Source organism: Diadema setosum, chromosome 4 (assembly GCF_964275005.1).
Source record: "Diadema setosum chromosome 4, eeDiaSeto1, whole genome shotgun sequence".
Lineage (NCBI taxonomy): Eukaryota > Metazoa > Echinodermata > Echinoidea > Diadematoida > Diadematidae > Diadema > Diadema setosum.
Window position 1 is genome coordinate 21,881,001 of NC_092688.1, and position 23,994 is coordinate 21,904,994.

At 38.7% G+C, this 23,994-nt stretch overlaps 1 protein-coding gene across 1 annotated transcript in view; it reads right to left on the minus strand.

Annotated features, from left to right (window-relative positions):
• Nucleotides 1-19,966, minus strand: part of LOC140227705 (uncharacterized) — a 59,366-nt gene extending 39,400 nt beyond the window's left edge. The window contains exons 1-3 of the mRNA XM_072308117.1: nt 19,942-19,966; nt 19,367-19,487; nt 18,679-18,940 (exon numbers count right to left, since the gene is read on the minus strand). Of these exons, the coding sequence (XP_072164218.1) occupies nt 18,679-18,940; nt 19,367-19,487; nt 19,942-19,966 (408 nt within the window). The remainder of the gene's footprint in view (nt 1-18,678; nt 18,941-19,366; nt 19,488-19,941) is intronic.
• Nucleotides 19,967-23,994: the final 4,028 nt, after the last annotated feature.

Here is a 23,994-nt window from a genome sequence, read left to right on the forward strand (position 1 = left end):
TAAACCGGCCTATTCAATAGACCGGTTTACTAATGTATGCACAGATCTTTAATTTTGCACACGGCCGCAACCTCGGGCAAACAAAGGATGCGAGCCTGCAACGTCGGCTGCTGCAGCCGTCCCCGATACATCCCCACATGTAGACTTACGTGTATGTTGTGTACATGTGTAAGATGCATCAACTTCGACTTTACCTCGTGACATTTCGTGTGGCTCTAAATCAATTCCCAAACTTAGATGAGGGAAAATTCTGCTGTGATCAAACGCAATTTGGACTATAGTTTCGATTTTATTGAATTTTGGCTTCGATTTTGTCTTCAGTAGTTCTGAAAATGGGTGGAAAACACTGCTGCTACGGAACATACAACAGTATGACCGCATCACTTCAAACTTCAATGATTCTAAGCATTATGATTGATTGTGAAATCTAAACTAGACAACGAATCTCTCATAGTCGATATGTTTCCAAGGATTTTTTGTATAAGTTAGACTCAGACTGATTAAACTTCATTAAATAGAATGGCGATTTTGACCTATTTTTCTATTAACAATAACAGTTAGGGCCTAGGGGCCTAGCCCTATATAGACTAGATCTAGAGTAGATCTAGACGTAGACCTAAAATTAAAAACAAAAACAATGATAGACCTAACCTCCCTGACATTCGCAGTAGGCAACATTTATTTCCCCCGTTGACTTATTCATCACGACCCAGGTCTGGTACATTGGTTTGTTGAGGTACAAGGTATGTCCGGTCGGCCTAACCTCACTAAGGAAAACACGAAAAGGGCTCGTGTCCGAAACCTCGTTGAACTTCAGGCTTGAAACACTCCCATCCGCGAAAAGACGGTAGTCGTCAAATGACTTGTATCCCTTTAGCTTTTACAGTCATAGTCAGTCCGATTGATGATCAGGTAGTTGAACACGTCAAAGAGTCCAAAATCTGTCAAAGTTGGATGTAAACCCAGCGAGCTTGTTAGGATCGGAGAACGAGCAGCCTACCAGAGCGAGCTTCTCCTGCAGTGACCGGCCGGTGTCCGCCCGGGAGAGGTCGGGATCGATGGGCAAATCCAAATCGGCTACGGCAGTTGCACTAGTTTGATGAGTTTCTCCTTGTTGTAGCCGCTTGTGCTCACACCTAGCATATCCCTCAAATACTCAGTTAATTCCTTAAAGGCAGCCGGTCGTCGCAGGCGATTCGCAGCTCAGTAGAAAAGCACGACAAGCTGCTCCTCCCGTTATTGTACCCCCGTACGTACCGAATGCCGAACACGACGCTACGCAGCGCACCAGCGAAAACCAGATGGGGCACGAGCGCCGTGCGAGCTGTCCACTGTAATTTCAACATGGACGCCCGAATACCTACCGAATGGGGCCGAATGGGTGCATGCACAAAACCACACAACAGCCATGCGCATGAAAATCTCTCCCGGTCCGCGACACAAGTATTAGGGAGCTTTAGATTTTGACGCGCGGACGTTTGAGCCGACGCTTGCGCTGGACGTTCTCCTCTCCCTGCGTCGTGTGGAAAAATAGCTTTAGATTACGCTGGGACGCAACGTATAAAAATTAAAATCGCGCCCCCATATGATCAGTGCATGAAGAAGCTCTCTACGTCGCAAACTGTGCGGACGTGAAAATAGCCCAGTACGCGTAGTGAAAAACTCAGGCGACGCAAGCTAAAAATAGATTGACTTTACGCGCGCTACTGCGCACGCTCAGAACATGTTTTTTTTCCTTTGAACGTCCGCGCGTCTAAAATCTAAAGCTCCCTAGTGAGAGCTGTCGGGTGTACGTACGTACGTATCTGGCTCCAGTCCAAAGAGATTATACCACAAGAGGGCGTAGTCCAGTGGGGAGGCAGCCGCGCGAGGGAGCTGCCATTTTGCGTTGTGGGAGCCGCCATTGCACGGATCCTGTACAGTTATTAATCAGTAGGTGGCAGCGCACTGTGTAATGCGCGCTCGACTTGAATATTCGGCGCAGTGACCTTGCGTTGTTTTATTGTGACGTCACAATGGTCATGTTGAAGCGTCATAATGGTACTGATGTTGTTTGAGTTTATGGCGTGAGTGGGAATGTACGCAAAACAAACGTCATAATGCTCAAGTACTGTCTAGTCTACACCCAAGTTCCCACTGTTTATTTTGCGAATAACAAAAAGGTCTGGACTCTACCAAATGGTTCAAATGATTATGATATCATCGTAGAAACTAATATTTAAACAATTAACCACATTGTGATTCTGAAAATGAAAATGTGTAATGAAGAATAACATATCATTCCACATATGATATGAGAAGATATGACTTGAACGTAGACTTAGACCTCTTCAGAGTGGACGCACTATTTGTACGCACGCGTATGGCGACTACTTACTCTATAGGTATAATCTCTTTGCTCCAGTCTCTGTTTATATGCACTATGGTGCCAATTTCAGCAATCTAAGCAATAATATTTCAAAATGTCTGAAAATATTATATAACAATATCATAAATTATTCATATATTACGTTGTTTAATATTTGGTATTTATAAACATGCTTTGATGAAGAAGTATTAAAACTCTAAGCTTCATGTATAGCAAGTTGCAATGCATATGGCAGGTTGTTATGATCTCATCGTGCAATGTTGTCTGCTGCGTCAGCTGCATGCGTACAGCTTACAGTACGTTGGGCCGGATCGTAACGTAAGTTGATAGAAAGTCGTCGGTACCGGTATGTCAATATCAATATTGTGTGTGGTATGCGTGTACTGTTTGCAATAAAAAGTGCTGTACTGTTTCGGCTTAGCCTTGGCTTTGGTTTAGTAATGAAACCTCACAATGGAGATCAAACAGCCGTCCAACTCGAGGTAACGTATCTAACCATTACTTGTTTGACGCTATCGACGAGTGGAGAACGCAGAGAGACGTGTTCTTAGCTGGAGGACAAGTAAGAGACCAGAGGGGGAGGCTTCAGCGTCAGCGTGCCGATGAAAAATTTGCTTTCGACTTGCTGGACTTGCATGAACAGTTTTGCAGGAATTTTTATATAGAATGTGCAAATTCGTGTTACGACATGCACGGTGGAATTGTGTTGCCACGGCTTACGCCAATCAAGCAACCCCAGCTGGCCAAGTCAACAACTTCAAGGAATCCAGATCCAGATGATGTGTAAGTAGAAGTCTACACATGAATCAATGATTGAAGTGGAATGACTTTTTCTAATCTAGTATCAGTAACTTTAGGGCATTTGCGTTTGATCGACAAGTAGGCCTATTTTTCTATGTATAATTCCGCGAAAAACTTCTCTAAGTTCTCATTTATGTCAAACTATGATAATGCCGTAATTGAAATGACATTTGCTGGGTCAGTTTAATGTCATTAGTCCCATTAAATGAGAAGTTTTTCATATCAATCATGTTATGCAAATTCCCCAAGAATATGATTTAGGATTTGCAAATAAATTTTAAAAAAATTAATAGATCTATCGCAAGCTCCATCATACATGTAGTCTAACCCAATAGATCTGGTAGAACTCTAACGTTTAAACAGGGGAACTATAGGTTCAAAGATGATAGATCTAACAATAATAGATTCTAGTTTAGGCCTAACTATACACAGCCCAGTCGCTGTACATGGTACAGTACGTCGCGACAGGGCTGTACGCGCGCGACCACCAATCACTAGGAGAGCGACGTAATCGTATCACGATATCTTTGACTTTTGATACTTACGATCATTTTTGTCACCTCAAACTCATCGAGTATACTCTTCAATATTTATTCTACATCTGATGCTATATATATTCAAATGTAAGTAATGAAACTTACCGAAATTGATCATCATATCCAGCATGTCCACACCGTACACAATCTTTCACGCCAGGCCAAGCTTAGATATCGGGTGGTCACGTGATGTGAATGCCCTTTCAAAAGGTCGCGCTGTCGACCGTGCTGCTACACTCAAGCAGCGTACGCACGGTTACTAGTATACAGCTATAAACTGTACTGGGCTTGGCGGCGGCTGGCGTCTGGTCGGGCGAGGAACATTGAGCTCCATACCATGGTTATTGTGTAGCAGACGCCAAGGTTTGTTCGACACTTTCAACGCACACGCGCTCGCTTTGGAGCACATCCGGTCACGCATGCGCATAAGTCAAGGCGCCATTTTGAATCCTGCAACGACGAAACCCGACGGTCAGGAATTGCGCCAGAAAGTGTCATTTATTTGTTCCACGGACTTATCGCAAGTGGTCTCCATGGACCCAGTGTGGCGAACTATTCTTCTGTAATAGAAACATGCATTTAACGTGAGTAAAGTATTCTGTTTAAAGGAGAAAAGTATACATGTTCCTAAGTTTTGTAGTTGTGTTGAGGTTCCTCACTTCGAGGCTGAATGCCGTGCTCGTCAGACGCTGTTTTCGCATAGCGTAACAGTGTCTGGTCGTTTCGCATAGCGTAACAGTGTCTGGTCGGGCTAGTTTAGGCCTAGCCCGACCAGACGCTGTTAATACGCTACGCGAGGCTACGTATGTACAGCGGCGACTGGGCTGTGTATAGTTAGTTTAGGCCCTACTTCGACTTGAAGGTATGTCGGTTGGTGCACGGCCCCCTTCTACCACGGCCACAGGTACACTGTGCAGTGCAACTGTGGCCGTTGGCCCTGCACGGGCACAATCGCTTCCCCGTCCTGAATTTACACACGCCAGGGCAAGTATGGTTGGACCTACTACTAATTGACCGCCTAATGTTTATCTGCTTGATAAGAATATTTAACACTGAAATTCACGTAAAAAAAACTTGACCTACGTGATTGAGAAAATCCAGCTCTATCAAATGCCGTTGTTCCGTTTTCGATTCGAAGTTTCAGTGCAAAAATATCGCCGACGAACTTGCGTGGCCTCGTTTCAGCTCCCCGCGGTAAAATGTTTTTGCATTGACAATGCACGCAAACCGAGTTGTATATAATTGAACACCGTGTTGTACGAAGCTTTTTAGAAGCCTTTTAGAAACTTCCATAGACATTACATTGTGCTGTCATTACGATTCGGTGAAAATAATCATTCGAAATTTTGTCCTTGATTAAAACCATTACTGAACAATGAATTATCGCGTTTTCCCACACCATCCTCATCTACATTCAAAGCCAATCCATTTTTATGTGCTTTGCGCGCAGAGAAGTGCGTACTAAGTGTTCAGTGCGCGAATTATACGCGCGAATTATACGCGGTCAATACGGGTGGTCGATATGTAGTAGGGCTACCATACAAGACACAGGGTCTCCGACCCAATCGTCCGCGTTCAGAATGGACAACTCGGCGGTAATGGATATATCCGCTACCCATGACGATGTGTCATCGTCCATGATGGCCACCCTACCTATATATAATCTGATCTGACGATTACAGTGTAGTTAACGAGTTGTAGGTAACGTGTCGTTGACGACGATCGACGGTGCGATGAAGAGAAAGCGTACACTGTACATAGTCCTACGAAGTATAGGCAGCTAGCTACTATAGCTCATGCGAACATTGAATCACACAGTACATACAGTATACCATACATTCAATTCACATTACACATACAAAACGTACTCCCCGCGCTCAGATCAATCAAGCGAGCAAACGAGATACTATAGCGCGATACATTGCTTTATGGATGTCTTGCGCACACACACATTTCGCTTCGTAGCAACTTCGGAAGCGAGTTTACGTGCTGCCGCCCGCGGCTAATTATGTCCATGTATCCTCGCGACTGGGTGTCTTTAACTGTCCAATTCTTCCATGGCTTGCTCGAACTTTGGCTAGAACTTGAAGCTGACGCCATCTCAAAGCAAGATTATAGCAAACAAAAGTTGTCGATAATCCGCAGCGAGTAATGATCGTAGACAATACACGCGTGAATGCAAAAACAGTGTGGCGCGCGCGTCCGCGCTTATTTCGCTTGCCCGACCTAGTTACAATCACTAGGGTCGCGTGGGGTTGACGTCATTATGCATATCATTAGTAAACCGGTCTATTCAATTCAAACTTTATTTTCACTTTCTTCCTTCAACAGAATGTACAAGAAACATTATTGTGAATTTGACATGCGAATCGTTGAAAATGTATATAACCAAACAGGATTAACAACATGTTCATGTCTACATGATCAGTATAATAAAGATACATACACTCTATATACACCCTGAGAAAAAAAAAAGTGGAGGTACCCACTCAAAAGACTAGGCTTGTAACATGTGGATACCTCTGAGGGAAAGGGGGAAAATGGGGTGAAAACTATGGCGGCCCCCATGAAGTCACTGACTCCATTGTAGAGTCCGCCCTCTAGTGGTGGGGAGGAGAAAAATCTCTTTGGTGGACTAAGAGATCAGCGAAACAAAATGATTATCATCATAGAGTGTAACGAACTTTTCTTCTCACGTGATGTGATGGGCAAAACTACGCTTTATCATGTGATCAGCTCTTGACCAATCCTATAGCAAGATTCTTAGTATGTGGAATATAATATTTTCTATCAGCGAAGAACCTATTTAAGAAATATAATTCCGCGAGGATGTCAAGTGTTATTCTACACGTCTAAAAATGCAATATCTGTAATAATACGCGAATTACTTTTCGGGTCAAGATGGCGGGGAGAAGATAAGAAATGTAAGTGTGATGTAAGGTAACATAGGATTGGAGGCAAAATTGCATGATGTACGATGTTAAGGCAACTCCTCCATATTTTAAAACTTTAAAATGCTTTGATAATGTAGTATTATCTTAAGAACAATTGAATAAGTTTTTTTTTTTTGATAACTCTCATTTGACATGGAACGACCATGTACAAAACAAATTGACCTTTGTGTCTAAAGCAACTGGTGTGCCTGAACAATTTAATGAATAAGTTATATAATGCTTTATGATTATCATTCATATTATATTGTAATATTGGGGAAATGAGGTCATCCCATGAGACCGACACCCACGAGTCATACAACCTATGAGCTCAACACTTGACAAATAAGACCCACGAGTTCGACATTAGGCAAATCAGGTCCATGAGTCAGAAACTAGGCAAACAAGGCCCACGCGTTCGACACTAGCCAAAAAAGAAAAAAAAGAAGAAGAAAAGGCCCACGAGATCGACACTGCGTACATTGAGCCCTGTGATCTATGCAGTGTGATTGCTGTCACCAACTGACATATAGGCCTACTTTCATTTTCTATGCCTGTTTTATCTTCAAACATTGTTGTTGTACCCACAAATGATGTTATTGTCCTTCATCCTATCAAGTCTTTCAACATTATCTGGGATTGAGGATAATCACCTTGGCACAGGCTGGAAAACTCATTGGTCATGACTTGAAGATCTTGTTTTTCTTCAATTTCAATTTCATTTTTTTCCCCGTATATCTCGATGGAAAATACATAAAATATACCAAAATATAATAATACAGAATGTCCAGCTTGGATATATACAAAAAGAAATACAAACATAGTACATAGCGGTCGATATGTCATTTTCAATCAAAGTAAAAAGAATGCTAATGAGAAATACGATGGAACCTACTAAAAAGCAAAGCTTGTTGAGTGCAGACCCCAACAAGCCTAGTAAGCCTAGTAATTATAGGTTTCTCTTCTCATACATGTCAAGCATTAGCAATAGATTTCGACATGTACGTACCTGGTATTATAAGAGATCCTGTTTTTATACAGGACAATGAGCTGAAAGCACTCTCAACAGCTTTCGGTTTCATTCAAGGAGTAAAAACCATTAATTTTTATGTTATATAACCCACCGAGTGTGGGAAACTGAGGTTTCCCTCGGAATGTCCTTACATCACATCAAAACAGACATCATTTGTTATATTCCACATACTAAGAATCTTGCTATAGGATTGGTCAAGAGCTGATCACGTGATAAAGCGTAGTTTTGCCCATCACATCAACTGAGAAGAAAAGTTCGTTACACTCTATGTTGATAGTCCCTTTTGTGTCCCTGATCTCTTCAGTCCAGACAGTCCTAACGCGAGATGACACGTATTCAGGGTGCGCGCATATACGTACGTCGCCATATTGATTATGACGTAATCGAACTTGACAACATGAACAATTCGTCGCTGATGAGCTCTGCATTTTTAATTACCCCTGTTTTGAATGGCCACTGGAAAAATAAAAACAGAATGAGGGTGGAAAGTATAGGTCTCCTCACTTCATGCATATTCATATGTTCAAAACACTACATTCGTAGTTGCAAGATCTTAATAAAATTTCCATATAAGTGTACATTTTCGTAACCCTAATTTTATGCATTAAATATGACTTTATGCAAATTATTTATAGCCTATCAATAGCATGTCAATAATAATTTTTTGACAATTTTTTGTATCTATTCCTTTTAAATTTGAATGAAAGAGGTCATGTCTACCTGTTTCATGCAGTCGGCTTCCATCCTACAGTTTTTTGCTCATTGACCCATCCTCCCGATTTAGGGGTATAATAAGGTTTCGTGAACCCTGTAGGCTACTGAAATATGACGTTGCCAGCGTCAGATTTTTATTATATTGATGTGATATATTCATGATCTCGTGTCAAGTTATTGTTTCTGTTATAACGATCAAGTAGACTGCCCTTGCTATTGCATTTTTTCTCTTTAGCGGAAAAAATATTACATTCTTTCCTGACAAAATAGCCGCAGAATTTTATTTCTATCGGTGTGGCGCTCGCGCTTCCCCCTTGTGCGTAGGCGCAGCGATTTGGTCCCACGTCGTCCATTGTTCGATGCGTGAACGTGCATTTTGGGAGTTGGCGCATGCCTGTGGCCGCTGCATTATGTCGTGCTATTTTGCTGGTTTATAGGCTAGTTTGCATGCAGAATGCATGTTGTACTGCATGGTTCATTGGTCAATAAGTTTTTATTATTAAAAATAGACCAGAAAGGACTATGTTCCTATGTGTAGCCAGCTAGAGTGCTAACAATCGCTACATTAGTCAGACAGCAGTCTGTCGTTGTTATAGGTCTAGACGTAATTTAAATCGGATCATCAGTAATAAAATAGTCGGCCTACATATCAAACCTATGGTTTTAATTCGTGCATTTACACATTGGCTTTGCAATATCTTGTCTTATATTGAGTGTAGCCTGTATATAAACTAGTAATAGTATTTATTTTGATAATAATATATCTACTAGACCCTAACAACGCTGATAGATCTACGTGTAGGTTGCTACGGGCAATTTGCAACACATACAGTCATGTCTAATAATATACTTGCCATACATGGTGCACATCATGTGCCAAAAATGAAATTAAAAAAAAGTACCTGGTACATAATTTCTATATTAAATAGACATGATACGTTACTTGATAATCTGTGTCTAAAGTGACAGTGCATGCGGCGGTTGTTTACTTTGTATCTTTGTTGATGAATTTGACAAAATGCACAATAATAATGTGACGTGACCTGAAAAAGTACTGGTATTAGCTACTGCTATAGTGATGTATTGACTTTCCATCCAGTGCATGCTCATCAAAGATACTTTTTTTATCAGTGTTGCACAGAGAGATGTAATTTCCTGGTTCTTTGTTGAAAGTACAGATTTTCGCGCTGCAAAACCATGCAGTTAATGCAATGAAAGTTGGTCAAGTTTTTTTTTTTTTTTTATTCAGCGACCAAAGTAATGAAAGGTGATGGTGTTCACTATATTATATAGGGGTAGGAAAATAGTGGGGTACCCAGTGTTGAACAAAAGTTGCTTCTAGCAAGCTACTACCACACAAACAATCACAGTCAATGGGTTCAAATGATATTTGTAGCGTAGTCAACTGTTCATAAGTTGTTGAGATACTACTACCACACACAAACAATCACGGAATCAATTGGTTAAAATGACATATTCATGATATTTGTAGCATAGCCAACTGTAAAAAGTTGTTGAGAGACTACTACCACACAAACAATCACAGAATCAATGGGTTCAAATGACATTCATGATATTTGTAGCATAGTCAACTGTTCATACGTTGTTGAGATACTTCTGCCACACAATCATAGAATCAATGGGATCAAATGACATGACATCTGTAGCATACTCAACTGTTCATAGTTGTTGAGATGTATGTACAATATAATTCGTAGCAACAAACAAATAATTTGAACTAGGTATACTCCTTTGCCAGATGAAATTATATTGCACTGTATCTATTGATAAACAAATTAATCAAATGACAGCTACCAGTATTTTCTGCTTTCCTGTAAATTTTCTGCAGTCTCAATTTGATAGTGATGGTAGTGGTACCTACATATCACTTGTATTGTGATGACAATGATAACAGCATGGCAATAATGAAGTTATGATTTCAAAGTAGATTTCACTTGCATACAGAGTTGTGCAGTCTTGTATAGTGTCATGTGCAATCCAGTCTTTTTTAATTGAAGGAAGTTTGATTGATTGTAAGCTTGTGACGGCAGTAGCACAATATAGGAAGTAGTGTAACGAATATTGACACACTCCTTTGATCCATCCTCCCTCTGCCTGCCCGCGCCCGGCCCGGCCCGGCCGCGCCCAGCCCCGCTCCGCTACCCCGCGGGCCCGCATGATATCTGCACAACCCGTGTCGGGCGTGTGAAGCAGAGCCCGCGCGCGGTGACCATCTATGTGATTTGCCGTAAGCGTGAATCGATAGCCCTGAGCAGTAACACAAGGTCAAATGCAAGGGGCATAAATGATTAACAAAAAAAAAAAACTGTAGGATGAACAGAAACCACAGATAATTGTCAGAAATGTCCTAAATGATGTCAAAAAGACGATCGCCTTTCACAAAAAATTGCAACTTAAGATATGAAAAAGTCAAGAAAATGTGTTGAAATCTGATGCTAATTACGATCCTGTCTGTGTGTCCCATGGGACCGACTCATGCATGTTAGCGACACATGGTTAAAATATCGAGCATTGTGAAGTGAATGTTCAGCTAGAACGTTCTGATTTGTTGTGAGAGATCGTGTATGTGTTGCTCCTCTGGAATTTAGTTTTAATATGTTTGATAACCACTCTGAACTTTTTTAATGACGTCAGATATTGAGTCATCATCTTCCGTTAGTGAGTAGTTTCGAACGGAGACCGAATCAAAGTATTTTTAATGTAAATGCTGAAGTGAGCCCTCTCTCGACGGATTGCACAATGGCGATGAAGCGCCTATGACGACCCCACATACGTGATGAGTACGCGCGAAATAAAAGTGCGTTGCACTGTGGACTATCATTTAACTAGGTCACTTGATAGTCCACAGTGCAACGCACTTTCACTTCGGTGCCGCGCGGTGCGCGCAGCAAATTCATTGTTTAACCTCTTTGTTGTTTTGTCATAAGTACGCGCACACGTCTAAAGTAAACTACTAGTACGTAGCCTAAGCCCTGAGGATACCTTTTAAAGACAGCTAAAACGATTTCAGATGTGGAATAAAATGGGAATCTCTAGGACCCTAGATGTGGAATATAAAGCAAATAATCAACTTTTAGTTTCAGGCAATGAGACAAACTATCACTTCCTTGGCGATCTGACTGTCTTTCCTCAGCTGCGCTTCGGAAAGATAGCTACATCCAGATCGCCTCGGAAGTGATAGTTTGTCCCATCATCTTCACCAACGTTGATTATTTGCTTACTATTCCTATGTCTATCACAGTGAATCTCCTTTTCCTAAATATTTAATACATCCAATCCGGTCAAGTCATCTTCATAATTTTCATACTTAATGAAGCATGATAAAAATGCACTAGCAGCATAGCAAGTGAATTGAATGGCTAAACAACAACACCTGATCAAACAGTGAAGTATCTGGATCAAATAGGTCTCCACAACTCTTCACAACACTGCGATCGGTAAATGTTAAAGTGGCAGGAATGAAGTGCATTCGTTCCTCCCCCATCACAGAGAGACTGGTAAGCATTTACACGTTTGGAAGTCAGTTTCTATCTTATGTCTATGTGAATACTAGGCTCCCCATTCCGCAAAGCGAATACTGTTTAGACACCACTGTGAGACCCCAAATTGGCAAGAATCTTCAGCAGTCTCCAAGACCAGGCGAAAATGATGTCAAAGTGGAATGGTTTTAAAAATAACCATTGAAAGGTATTCCAAAGACCAAAAAGTAATTTCCAGCGGATTCAATTCTCAACAGATCTCTTTGGGACCTTTAAGACTTATATGCACCAAACGTTCACTGCGAGACCAATAACACCATAACAGCGATCAATGAAATATTGTAACGGCGACTTGTATTTGTCGAAGATGGGCAGAATATATTTCCTATTCTGTGAAAGTCCCAAAATAAAGTCCCGTTGTATGTTGAAGTATATTGCCAACGGATGCCGACAGTCAGTAGAAATTACAGTCATCAGGCAGAAATCACGGTTACGAAGTTTATTATGACGAATCACTTGAACACTTTTACAGCTAGAAATGGATATTGAGAATGTCTCGCCTGGCTGGCATGAGAGGTGCGATGCGGTGAAGGAATTATAACTGGCTAATACATTAAGCTAATGTGACTGGAGACCGTTTCTGGACTGGTTGACTCTCTATCCTAGCTCTTTCATTGGTTACTCTCTCGCTGTTCAAACAACAATTTCAATAACTATTGAAAAACATCTAATCACCTTTGGTAACGTATCTGGTAAAATATGAGTAATAATTTTAGTTGTGTATGAATTAATAGATATCACCTGTTTAATTATTTACCTCATGAATTGATGTAAAAATGAATGATGCAAGCCCAAATTAACCATTTTAAACATTGTACGTAATATTTAAACTATTAAACGTAGTGGAAAAGAGCCCTAAATGTGAAAGCTGAGTTCTTTATTCACAGAATATTCTCATCTTACGTCTGAATGTATTTATCCATCTGACTATAAATATTCATTAAGTTTTGATGGATAACGCAAACAAGGTATAAAAATATATATTTTTACAGGCACTTAGAAGGAAGTAGGTACAGTCTCTATGAACTCGATATGCTAAACAGTTGTTTGACGTATGGTAACGTATTTGGCTCATACCTTTTAATGAAAATGAATAAATAATTGTTCAACTTATCAATGAATCTTGAGTAGTTCTTCATATGTTGAAAAACACTAGAATAAATATGCAACAGAACGCTGAAACTTTTCTCGGAAGCGTTTCATAAACTACTTTTTACTGTTTCGAAGTTTGGTAACGTATCTGGCGTACCGTAAATGAATCTGTCGGTGAAGTTACACAGCAATTTCTACTGAATATTGTTCATTTGAACATAACTTTAATTTTTTTTATGGAAGCGCCATTCTATGCAGAATTGTTTTATGAACACTTTGTTTTACATAACATTATTTGTCACCGTAGGTGCCCTGAATTATACGTAACGTATCTGCTAAATCTGAAAAGCAAAAAACTGATATGCTGAATCTTAGCTTCGTCTTGTAAAATAAACGTTCAAAGTTGTTGCATAGAATATGAAAGTGGCTGGGTTTTATAGAATAGAACTTTGGAGTTTATGAGCACACAACGATTTGTTTGTAAAAACATTTACAATTTCTTTTCAGCATTTTGATTATGTGGTAACGTATCTGTCGAAAAACTTGGCATTAAGTTGTGAGACACTGACGCAGAAAGAAAAATCATGTGGAAGTGTTGCTCTTTTTCACCTCTCTGTCCTTTTGGTGTAAGAATATAATCCTTAGGTCCAACAAAACGAAGCATGTAATGCGTAGGGATGAATTTTGACCAGATTATTGATCCCCAGAAAGCACAAGACCAATGAGCAAAATTCGGTCACGTATCTGGGGTAACGTATCTGTGGTAACGTATATGGTCGATCATATTATTATGAGAGCGATATCTACCAAATATTTCTCACTTGTACTAAACTTTAATGTTGAATCGATGCGTCACTCCGAGGAGTAATGTATAATATACAATTTGTCTGACATTGTAATATCTGTCGCAGTGGGTGGCGTGAAAAGTATGTAACGTATCTGTCCAAATAAAAGTGTAGAAAACCGATATTTCAAACATTGCACCGTATTCTCAATAAAGAGCTGTTGCACAAAAAATCTAAGTACTTGCAATGTATGAAGTATATCCTCAGGGTTTCATATACACAGGGTCATTGCATAGTCTTGTTATTTTCGCAATGCTGTAACACTAAAGAAACTGGTAACGTATCTGGCGGTGAACTTGGCGACAGGTTTCAAAAGGCTATAAAAAAGAAGTCAATAAAAATTTTGGAACTTTTTGAGTATTGTGATTAGCACATATGATATGCACATCGTCCATGAAAATGATATTTGGAAAGTGTGTTTGTGGACGGAGAGGAGCAATAAAACATAATTCTGAAATAGCCGGCGACACTGCGTTTTGGGGGTCTTAACGAAGTTTAACAGCAAAATTTTATACAAAAAGGCAGACAACCGCATTTGATCGTGTTTATTTTTTACAAATAAAGTCCTCGTGATATATTATAAACATTTAGATAGTATCTAATAGGTTTCAGGGAACCGCAAACTGTCATGGAATGTCGGCGACACCAAAATTCCGTATTTGAACGCTTTTACTGAGAATGGGCCATAAATCTTTTTTATATGTTATATACCCCTTTCAACAATCTCCTTTTGTTCGAGAAAGATAGAGAGAACCAGTCATGAAGGTCACGAGAAAGACGTTTATCGCGCTGCGGAGTTTATAGGAGAAGGACGTCTTTGAGCACTCAGATAGGGAGCTCAAAGTCATAGGGAAGGAGAGAACACAAGGACAGGAGAAAGTCAAGATAAGAAGCAAGCAGAAAGGGCTGAAGGACAGTGAGAGTTAAGGGCGAAGGGAGCAACCTGGAAAGGCTGAAGGACAGTGAGAGGTAAGGGCGAAGAGCAAGGACACTGAAAGTCAGAACAAAGATGAACTTAGGAGAGCAAGGCAAGAGTTCTGAAAGACCAAGCAATGTCAAAGTGAGAAGGGACAGAGCGAAAGTTCTGAAGTGAGAGCAATGTCAAGGCGAGGAAAGCACAAAATGGACATGTGAAGGTCAAAAGAACAAGTGAGCACAAGGTTAAAGTGGTGAGAGCATAGAATAGACTTGTGAAGGTCAGAAGAACAAAGTAAGATGGACGGAGAGAACTCCGCTGAATGCAAAGCAATTGAGATGAGCTAGCAACTCCAGTAAACTAGTAATTTGCAATAGCGTTAGCGAGACATCCTTTACATAGACTACTACGATAAACATGGAAGCAATGAAAAACATGTAATGCTATATATACATATTAATGTCACATAAAACATATAACCAAAATGCGTGACAATATCTTCTGGCATACTCAATGATATCTTCAAGAGATCAATCAAGATCTCTGAGAGACTGATTTTTAATGATCCCTTGCAGGTCTTTCAATAATCTTTCAGTGATCTTCTCCAAAATGCAGCAATTTTTGAGACTGCCTAAAGATGATTGAAAGACTAAGACCCTTCCACTCACCCAGTCACTGTAAACGGTTACCGGTACCGGTTACCGAAAGAATGAGATAAAATGTTCATAGCAAACTTGTTGAGAATTACCACAACACACTAGAACTCGCACACCAACAAAGTGAATTTTATGCATGCTTTTTCCAAAGTACCACTGTTGCTTCTGTTTTTTTCCCTGAAGTTCTAGTATGGTTTTCATGTATACTCTTCGTTGCTGAGACGAGATGATTTAAGCAAACAATGCCAGAAAGGAGAAAAATGTGTCAAAAAATAAACACAACAACTGTAATACGGAAACTAAAATCAATTACATCATATATATATATATATATATATATATATATATATATAAGAGGTTTTCCCTCTTTTTGTTTTTCTAGGAAATCAAGAGTTTGTTTTTATTTCACTCAATTCTATGTTTTCATTCCATGAGTTCTTCCATTACTTTTAAGATAACCATAGGTAAGCAAATGTAAAATAAAAAAAAAAAACTCCTTCAAATGTCTCGAGTTTTATATGATGTTCTATATCAATTATTTTGTTAGTCTGTTGTCCCTTTGAAAGCCAAAGCTTGAAGGGCAATCAGTACACACATTTTTAAATGGTTTATCATGAAAACGAAAACTGCCTCTCTTACTGTATCTCCTACCCTTCCTTCGTCACTCGATCTGCTTAAATCGTTCACTCGGCTACTAGGAACCAGTAGAAATTAGTAGCCATTGATACCTTAGCGAGGTCGTGTATTGCCATTACCTTATGAACATTCTTCACCATATTACCAGAAAGCATGCTTTCCCTACATATCAGTAATCTTTACCAAGTACAATACATTTAACAATTGTATGCTTTTTACCGTTCCTTTTCCATCATTAACATCTTTATGCTTCATTCTTTTTTTCCATCATTATCACCGTCGTCATATCAGTAATCTTTACCAAGTACAACACATTTAGCAATTGTATGCTTTTTACCGTTCCTTTTCCATCATTAAAATCTTTATTCTTTATTCTTTTTTTCCATCATTATCACCGTCGACATAATCTCCACCAGTTCAACATCAACACCATTATCACCGTCATCTTTGACAAGGTTGCTTTGATCATTTCATAACACTCTTCAAGCAAATTATTTTGCTCAGCTGGTTGTGCGTTCATTTCTTCTTGGTCAGAAATACTAACGGTGGCTTCGCTTTAGCCAGTCAAGACACAGGATTGATAAAATGTGGATATATGCCTTCTTAAAAGAAAAGCGCTTTGGATTTAGGCCCTTTTGAAAGAAAACAAAAATTACATAAGAATTTTATACAAACTTTCTGAAACTTTTTGGAGTTTAAATAAAGTCGGTTTGGTGCATGTCTAGTTAGGCATGCGCAGAACTAGCAAATAATCCATGATCTATATGAAGAGCGTGCAATCAAAAGGCACTAAATCCATTGAAAAATGATGGATATGATTAGCGCCTTTTGGAGCAAGCTCTTCATATACATTTATACATAGGAATGTATATATATATATATATATATATATATATATATAATATATATACATAGTGAGAAAGAGAGAGAGAGAGAGGTTAATGATCATTCTTTTGCAACCCTCTATACGAAAACGTGGTCATTAAGAAGAAAAAAAGAAGATATACTTGCGGTTTCAGATTTTAGGGATGCTTCACAGCAGAAACAATACATTTTATACCATTTATTTGATAGTGTCCCTATAGATCAATCAACAGTTCAGCAACTCTGTAATCTCATAGTATTTGCGATTGTTACAGCATTAGTATAAACAACATCGAAGATAAGTTATTGATTCTTGTTCCTCTGTCTTTCTTTAATTTGCCCGTGCGTGAATGGTGCGTGGTTATTGTTTTTTTCTTCAGTAGATTTTTGTATTCCTTTTTTTTTGTATTCCTTTTGAAGTAAATACTTATGTTGGTACTTGCAAACAGTCGTAATAGATCTATGCAAATACATTTTTCACTTGTGTAGATTTAAAGCATTCTGACCGTCACTAATGTAGCCAAACAAATATCTAAATTCGTGGCTTTATATCTTATCATTATTCAGATTTCTTTGATACGGGAAAATTGACTTTGTAACTCATGGCTATTTGATACTTTTTTGACTAACAGAAGAAAATGGAATGCATATATCCCAGGCCGAGTATAGCTGGGATTTTTCCATATTACTTATTTGATTAATCAAAGTACATTATATGAATTTACTTATTGTAATCACTAATGCCTATATTTTATGTACATATTCATAACAAATATGACTTCTTTTAAATGCAGCTGAGCTTTATAATTTCAGTGTAATATTCTTCAACTTGCCAAGTTATATTTTGACTTGGTCATAATATGTGATAAATCCCACATAATCAATCTTAAAACAGCAATAATCTTATCGGACCTGCAAACAAAGAAACTTGCTTTTTCTAGTATATAAACGTATTTATATTTCTTACATCCTTAGTTACTACAGCAATACCGTTTCATTAATTTGATTTGATATGATTTATTCGTTTCTGTATCATTGTACATGCACATTCATGTACATACATAGACATAAGTTGTTCACAGAATATTTTTCTTCATTTAAACGTTATTGCCTTTACACAATGTACAGCAAAACGTATAAGTAATACAACAATGAATAATACAGTGGGGCTACAGCATAAGCGTGGCTTGATCATTAATCATCTGTCTGTTCCTTCGTTAGTACATGCTCAGTAAAATACAATTGTATTTGTTTATCTTTGCGTTACTTAATTTGCAAAAATATGAAAATACATGAAATGAAATGAAATGAATTAATCAACAAAAAGGAAAAATGTACTGAACATAAACGTTAACAACCAAAGACAACTGTTGTGACATGTACAGCATACCGCAGCATCCATTGCCATCATTCAAGTATCAAAGCATTCACATGTCGGTAACATTCATGTACACTTCCTCTTGCCAAGATGGTTTTGAGTCTCCACTGCAGGCCCCTCTTGTTTTGTTCACCTTTGCATACAATTCCTCACAGGGTGCCTTTGCAGCAGCCGATTCCCCACCTGTTCTCTTCACCCCTGCGTACAAGTCCTCACGAGTTGTTTCCTGTAGTCCATAGTATTCAGAACAACTCGGCATTACTACTGAAGTCAGTGAAGTGTTGACAGCTGACTTGACGCTGCTCAGCATGGGAAATGTACAAGGGGAGATTTGTTCTTCGTCTGCGGTCTGAGAACCCATCTTGGCTACCTCCGCAGCGTCTTGGTAGATGTGATATGGGTCTTCCTGATGAACTGTGACGTCTCCGAATCTGTTGTCCTGATGGTCAAGGAAAATGTGACCTACTGCCCCAGCGTCAGTACTCGAAGCGTTCAGTGAATTATCTCTCGTGCTCGGATTCTGGCTTGAAATGCCAACAGGATCCATCTGTTGTTGTTCTTCGTTAGAGCGATCATTCATCTGGTTCAAAGTTTCTGACGGCTTGCGTCTGTACGAACGGAGGGAAAGACATTTAACCATTACTCCATATTATCATGATGGTATGTGGTTGGCTATATACATTTTTCTTCACATTCAAAATTTTTGTGAAGTCAGACTTACAGATTAACGTCATAAGAAAATTCACAGATAAAATCGAGAGGAAGACCTAAAATTCTTTTGTTTGTTTGTTACATTGGTGAGTTTTTGTATGTATGTGTGTTCGGGATGATCCACAAATCTCTCATCTGAATGCACAAAAAGTTCACATTTGTCAGTTATCATAGAATATCTCATTCATACATTTTGAGCAATATACTTTATGTTCGCACAATTTAGACTTATTTGATTATGAGTATTGGACAGTTATACAAATCTCAAGTCTAAGTGTCCCATGCGTATGTATGTGTGCGTGTGTGTGTGTTTAAAGACTCACGTTTTCTGCTGATTCTTGCATCGCGTCATGGTTAGTATGATAAGCAGCACCAGAGCGACACACAGGAAGGTCCCCGTAAGGCTGTATATGATAACATTTGTCTCAGATGTCGAGTCAATAACTGGAAGATATTTGATAGAAGTGGAACATAGTCATTTACATAGGGAATCACATAGGGATTTCGTCAACAATTTGACGATATTTACAAATGTGTCAGTAAGCTACGTTGTAATTTTAGATTTGCTTATACAATGTACAACAAAATTAATAATTTTAATGGACCATGGGTATAAAGGATGTCTTCTGGGTTTGCAAAAATTGTTATTCAAGCCGATTACTAAATTTCAGCAGTATGAATATCAGCCTATGATTTTACATTTACCTGGCAATTTGGACACAACTGCCGAGACAACAAAATTTGATAGTCTACATCCATCACTCCTGGGAAGGTCTTTCAGTTTTACTTTAGAGCTTGTTCATTTTTCTTTTTATTATGTACAAGGAGAAGGGCAAAACGAAGAGCTAAAGTAAAACTACGGACTGAATGTTGTGGACTTCTTTGGGTCGCAACTTACTTGAAGAAGATGTTGGACTTGACATCGCTGAGGTCCTCGATTCTGGAATATGTTTTCTATCGCCTGTTGACAAAAAGAACACAAGGGTATTTATGGTAGTAGTAGACAAAGTAACAGCATAAACAAACCACCCTGTTGAGGACCGAATTGAGTAAGGCCTATACAAAAATTTCTATACCTATTCATAGCATTATGTTAGGGTAAACATGGATGCACCTTTATTGCCATCTTTTGACTAGGATTGTCGGGTACAAGTTCCTGTACGGTAATTTAAAAAAACATGCATGCTATTCTTTTATAAGCTGATATGGCAGGGCGAAAGGCGGATGGAATTTAGTTTTGTCCCTTCTTTCTTTTTGTTATGTACAAGGAGAAGGGTAAAACGAAGAGGTAAAGTAAAAATACGGACTGAATGTTGTGGACTTCTTTGGGATCGCAACTCACTTGAAGAAGACGTTGCGCTTGACATTGCTGATGTCATCAATTCAAGGATATGTTTTCTATCGCCTGTTGACAAAAAGAAGATCAAATTCAGATTTCGCCCTTATCAGTATAATACAGTGTAGTTACAAATCTGTCAATGTTAGCACACAAATTGACATGTGCTCTCGCAATACACATACACATACACATACACATACACATACACACACACACACACAAACACACACAACTACACCCACACACAAACACACGCATATATACACTATGTATAAATATATTACACATGGAGAGGTGCAATTATCCAATCACAGCGCAATCATGTCATCTTGTTTTATTTTGTAAAATACTAGACGCTCAGCTCCATTTTCGTAATACTTATTTTGTACTCTTGTCTGTATCACGTATGGGCGCTGTGCTAATTTTGCTATCTTCCCATTTATTGCCTATAAAAAAGAAAGAAAGAAACAAACGTATGAAAAGTGCACTTTCATATTCGTCTAGGACACTTTGCTCATTAGGAAACTGATGCTTTGTGTATGTTAAAGAAAATAATGTGTCACTGAAAGTCGTTTTTCAAATACATATTTATACAATTATAGTAACATAATATTGTACATAATGCCGTGAAAGTTAACTTTGATGGGACTTAACCATTTCAGTTGCATATTTCTTACGAACACTGAATTCTGGTTTTGTTTTGTTTTTTTCTGCTAGTGACCATAGTCATACCACATCTTGAGACCGTTTACAATCGTCGGAGGTGTAAATTTGTACTCTGGTAACTGGTGTAATGTGCTAGTCATATTGTTTTTAACGATACAGAATATTACATTTATTGTAATCTACATTAAATTGGCACAATACTGAGTTGGGTACTGGCCATCCCTAAGAAGACAAAAATATTCTCTCGATTCGGTACACACTGCTTACACTGCTTACACACTGCGTACACACGATATACTGTATATACTATGCTATATCATTATGAGCGTACCGATTGTTGTTTGTTCGACTGCTTGACAAGATGGCTCTGAAGCGTTCCAAACCGGGAAGTAAGTCGACCATCCGGGTCGTCTAACACACTGAAGTGTAGCGCTGCCATTGATGACGTAACCTTCTCTACAGGTGAGAATGATCTTAGACCCAAACCTCGTGATTTCGTAGTCCCAATTGCCATTGGTTACATGTCTAGGATGATCACAAACTCCGACTGAAACTATCAATGAAAGAGAAAGCCAGGGATTCCAAGCGAAAAACGGAATCACGAAAAAGAATTAAAATGAAAGCACTTAGCCAAGTATTCCAGAATCAATTTGGCTAGTTTTCATATGGTGCAAATGATTGTTAATCAGAGGTTTTGTTTTTTTAACACATAAACCAATTACCCTATCTTTAGAAAGGATGCACGATCTTTATTTCTTTTATTTTTTTTCTGAGCCGTATACTTTACGCTTTAAACACCGTAAGGAATGATGAAAATGAAAGTTACTGCAACCATCATCAATAATAATTGACGTAAGGGTTGAAGATTGTGAAGATGGTAATATCGATTATAGACGTTGAAACACGTTTGTAACACTTTTAGTTTAAAGAGGAAATTCACTCCAAATGTAAGTTAATCAAATAAATAAAGTAAAATCTTACGAGTTCAACGGTAAAAATTTAACTGAAATCGGATGAAAAAAAAGGAAGTTATGACATTTTGAAGTTTTGCTAATTTCTGCAAAACAGTTCTTGAACAGTTGATATGAATATGCAAAAGAGTGAGCTAACCATGTCATACCCCCACAACTTTCCATTGATCGTGTAAAAAAGAATGACGAAAATTCAATGTTTCCGTCACTGAAGTCTGAAACATGACGTTATTTTCTGGATGTATACCTTCAGAGAGGATTTGAGCCTCGGGCATAATTGCGTTTGAATAAAAAACTGGAAATTCCACAATTTTGTGTACAAACTATATGGTAAGATGTGAGGGAATGACATGCTCACTTTGCCATTTGCATATTCATACTGACCGTTCAAGAAATGCTCCCCCAATAGCGAAAATTCAGAATGTCATAACTTCCTTATTTTTCGTCTAATTTCAATCAAATTTATACCGTTGAACTCGTAATATTTTACTCTTTCTTATCAGACTTATATTTGGACTGGATTTCCCCTTTAAAACAAGACGTACCAACGACATAATTAGAAAGTATCGACTGTGTTACTAACAAATGTCACAAGAATAAACTTTTGTTGTAATAAAGATTGATGGACTAATGATGGTCAAGATGAGACAGAGCTTTGACTTTATACTATCACCGAATCTCTGCTTCTAATACTCACGGGAGAAAAAATAATGAAAATTTGGTTGGGTCGACAGACGTTTCTCCCTAAGACATCTCCAGTCGTGAATGCAGGCTGAAGAATTGCAGAAGGTGTTGTAATCTTCTGGTTGAAAACATGTACACTTTCCTTGATGCATGACAGCAATGCCATTGTTTTTAGGCTTTCTTATACAGTGAGATACACATTCTCCCGAGGAGGGAATAGCAAATCCAAGGTGAGAGAAAGCCTGAACTACCCTATCGTCGCCTTGGTAGCATCCAAGAAATCCTGGGTCTACGTAGAACGTGGATATAAGTATGACATACTGGTTATTCTGTACGAAATTTCTTAGTGTAGACACTTATCAAACAAACTGCAAAATAATTATATTTTAAACAATAAGAACTCAAACGTTGGAAAGTAAAATAAAAGAGCGTTTGAACTCTGACAGCAGTTCTTAATGAAGTTCTACGTGCATTAGGCCCTAAATCACGTTATCACGTGGTTATGGCGATATATTGTATATGCCTTCTGAAGTATATCGAATTAGAGTGTAAGTGGCATTAGAGGGAACGACGTTTTGTTTTTAATACAAACTAATACAATAACATTGTCAATGATGAAAAATGTTGTTTCCTAATGAATGTACGGTTGGTTGGTTGGTTTTGGTTTACTGCAACGTTTTGTTCGCATACGTACATCAGAAAGTCAGGCTTTTATTTATGGCTAATGTTGATATTTATGCGCCCTCAAGACATATGTGACCCGCTACAACAAAAGGATCCGAAAGTCGGGGGTGAACAATTTTCTGAAAATGACATGGCATTATTCCCTTACTCTTCCACTTTAATTTCATAGAACATGACTCATAAAAGTGAGAAAACCACCTTCAAAGTTTTCCTTCCCACACTATCATGATCAAGGGGAGGCAAGACAGTTTTTCACTGCTTGACAATAGAAGGTATGCTCCTAGCAACCTCCGCAGTGTTCATTCAAGCTTAGCGCCAGCAGTCTAGCACGACCAGTCAGTAACCAGGATGCCACTCACTGACAAATAAGATCACTTCCTCGTTGCTAGGGGCGGGGTCTAGCTGCGGCGCTAAATCCAAATCTTCGGACACATTTCTGTTCCGTTGACAGTCGGAAAAATCATGGCCCAGAAAAACGCTATTTTCTTGCTTTTCCTTCCGTTATTTAGCTTCGAAATTTCGGCAGATGTTAGACGATACATTAGACTACAAAATTATGCCAAAAACAAAAATCCGATCGTTTTGACCGCTTTTGATGATCTGACTT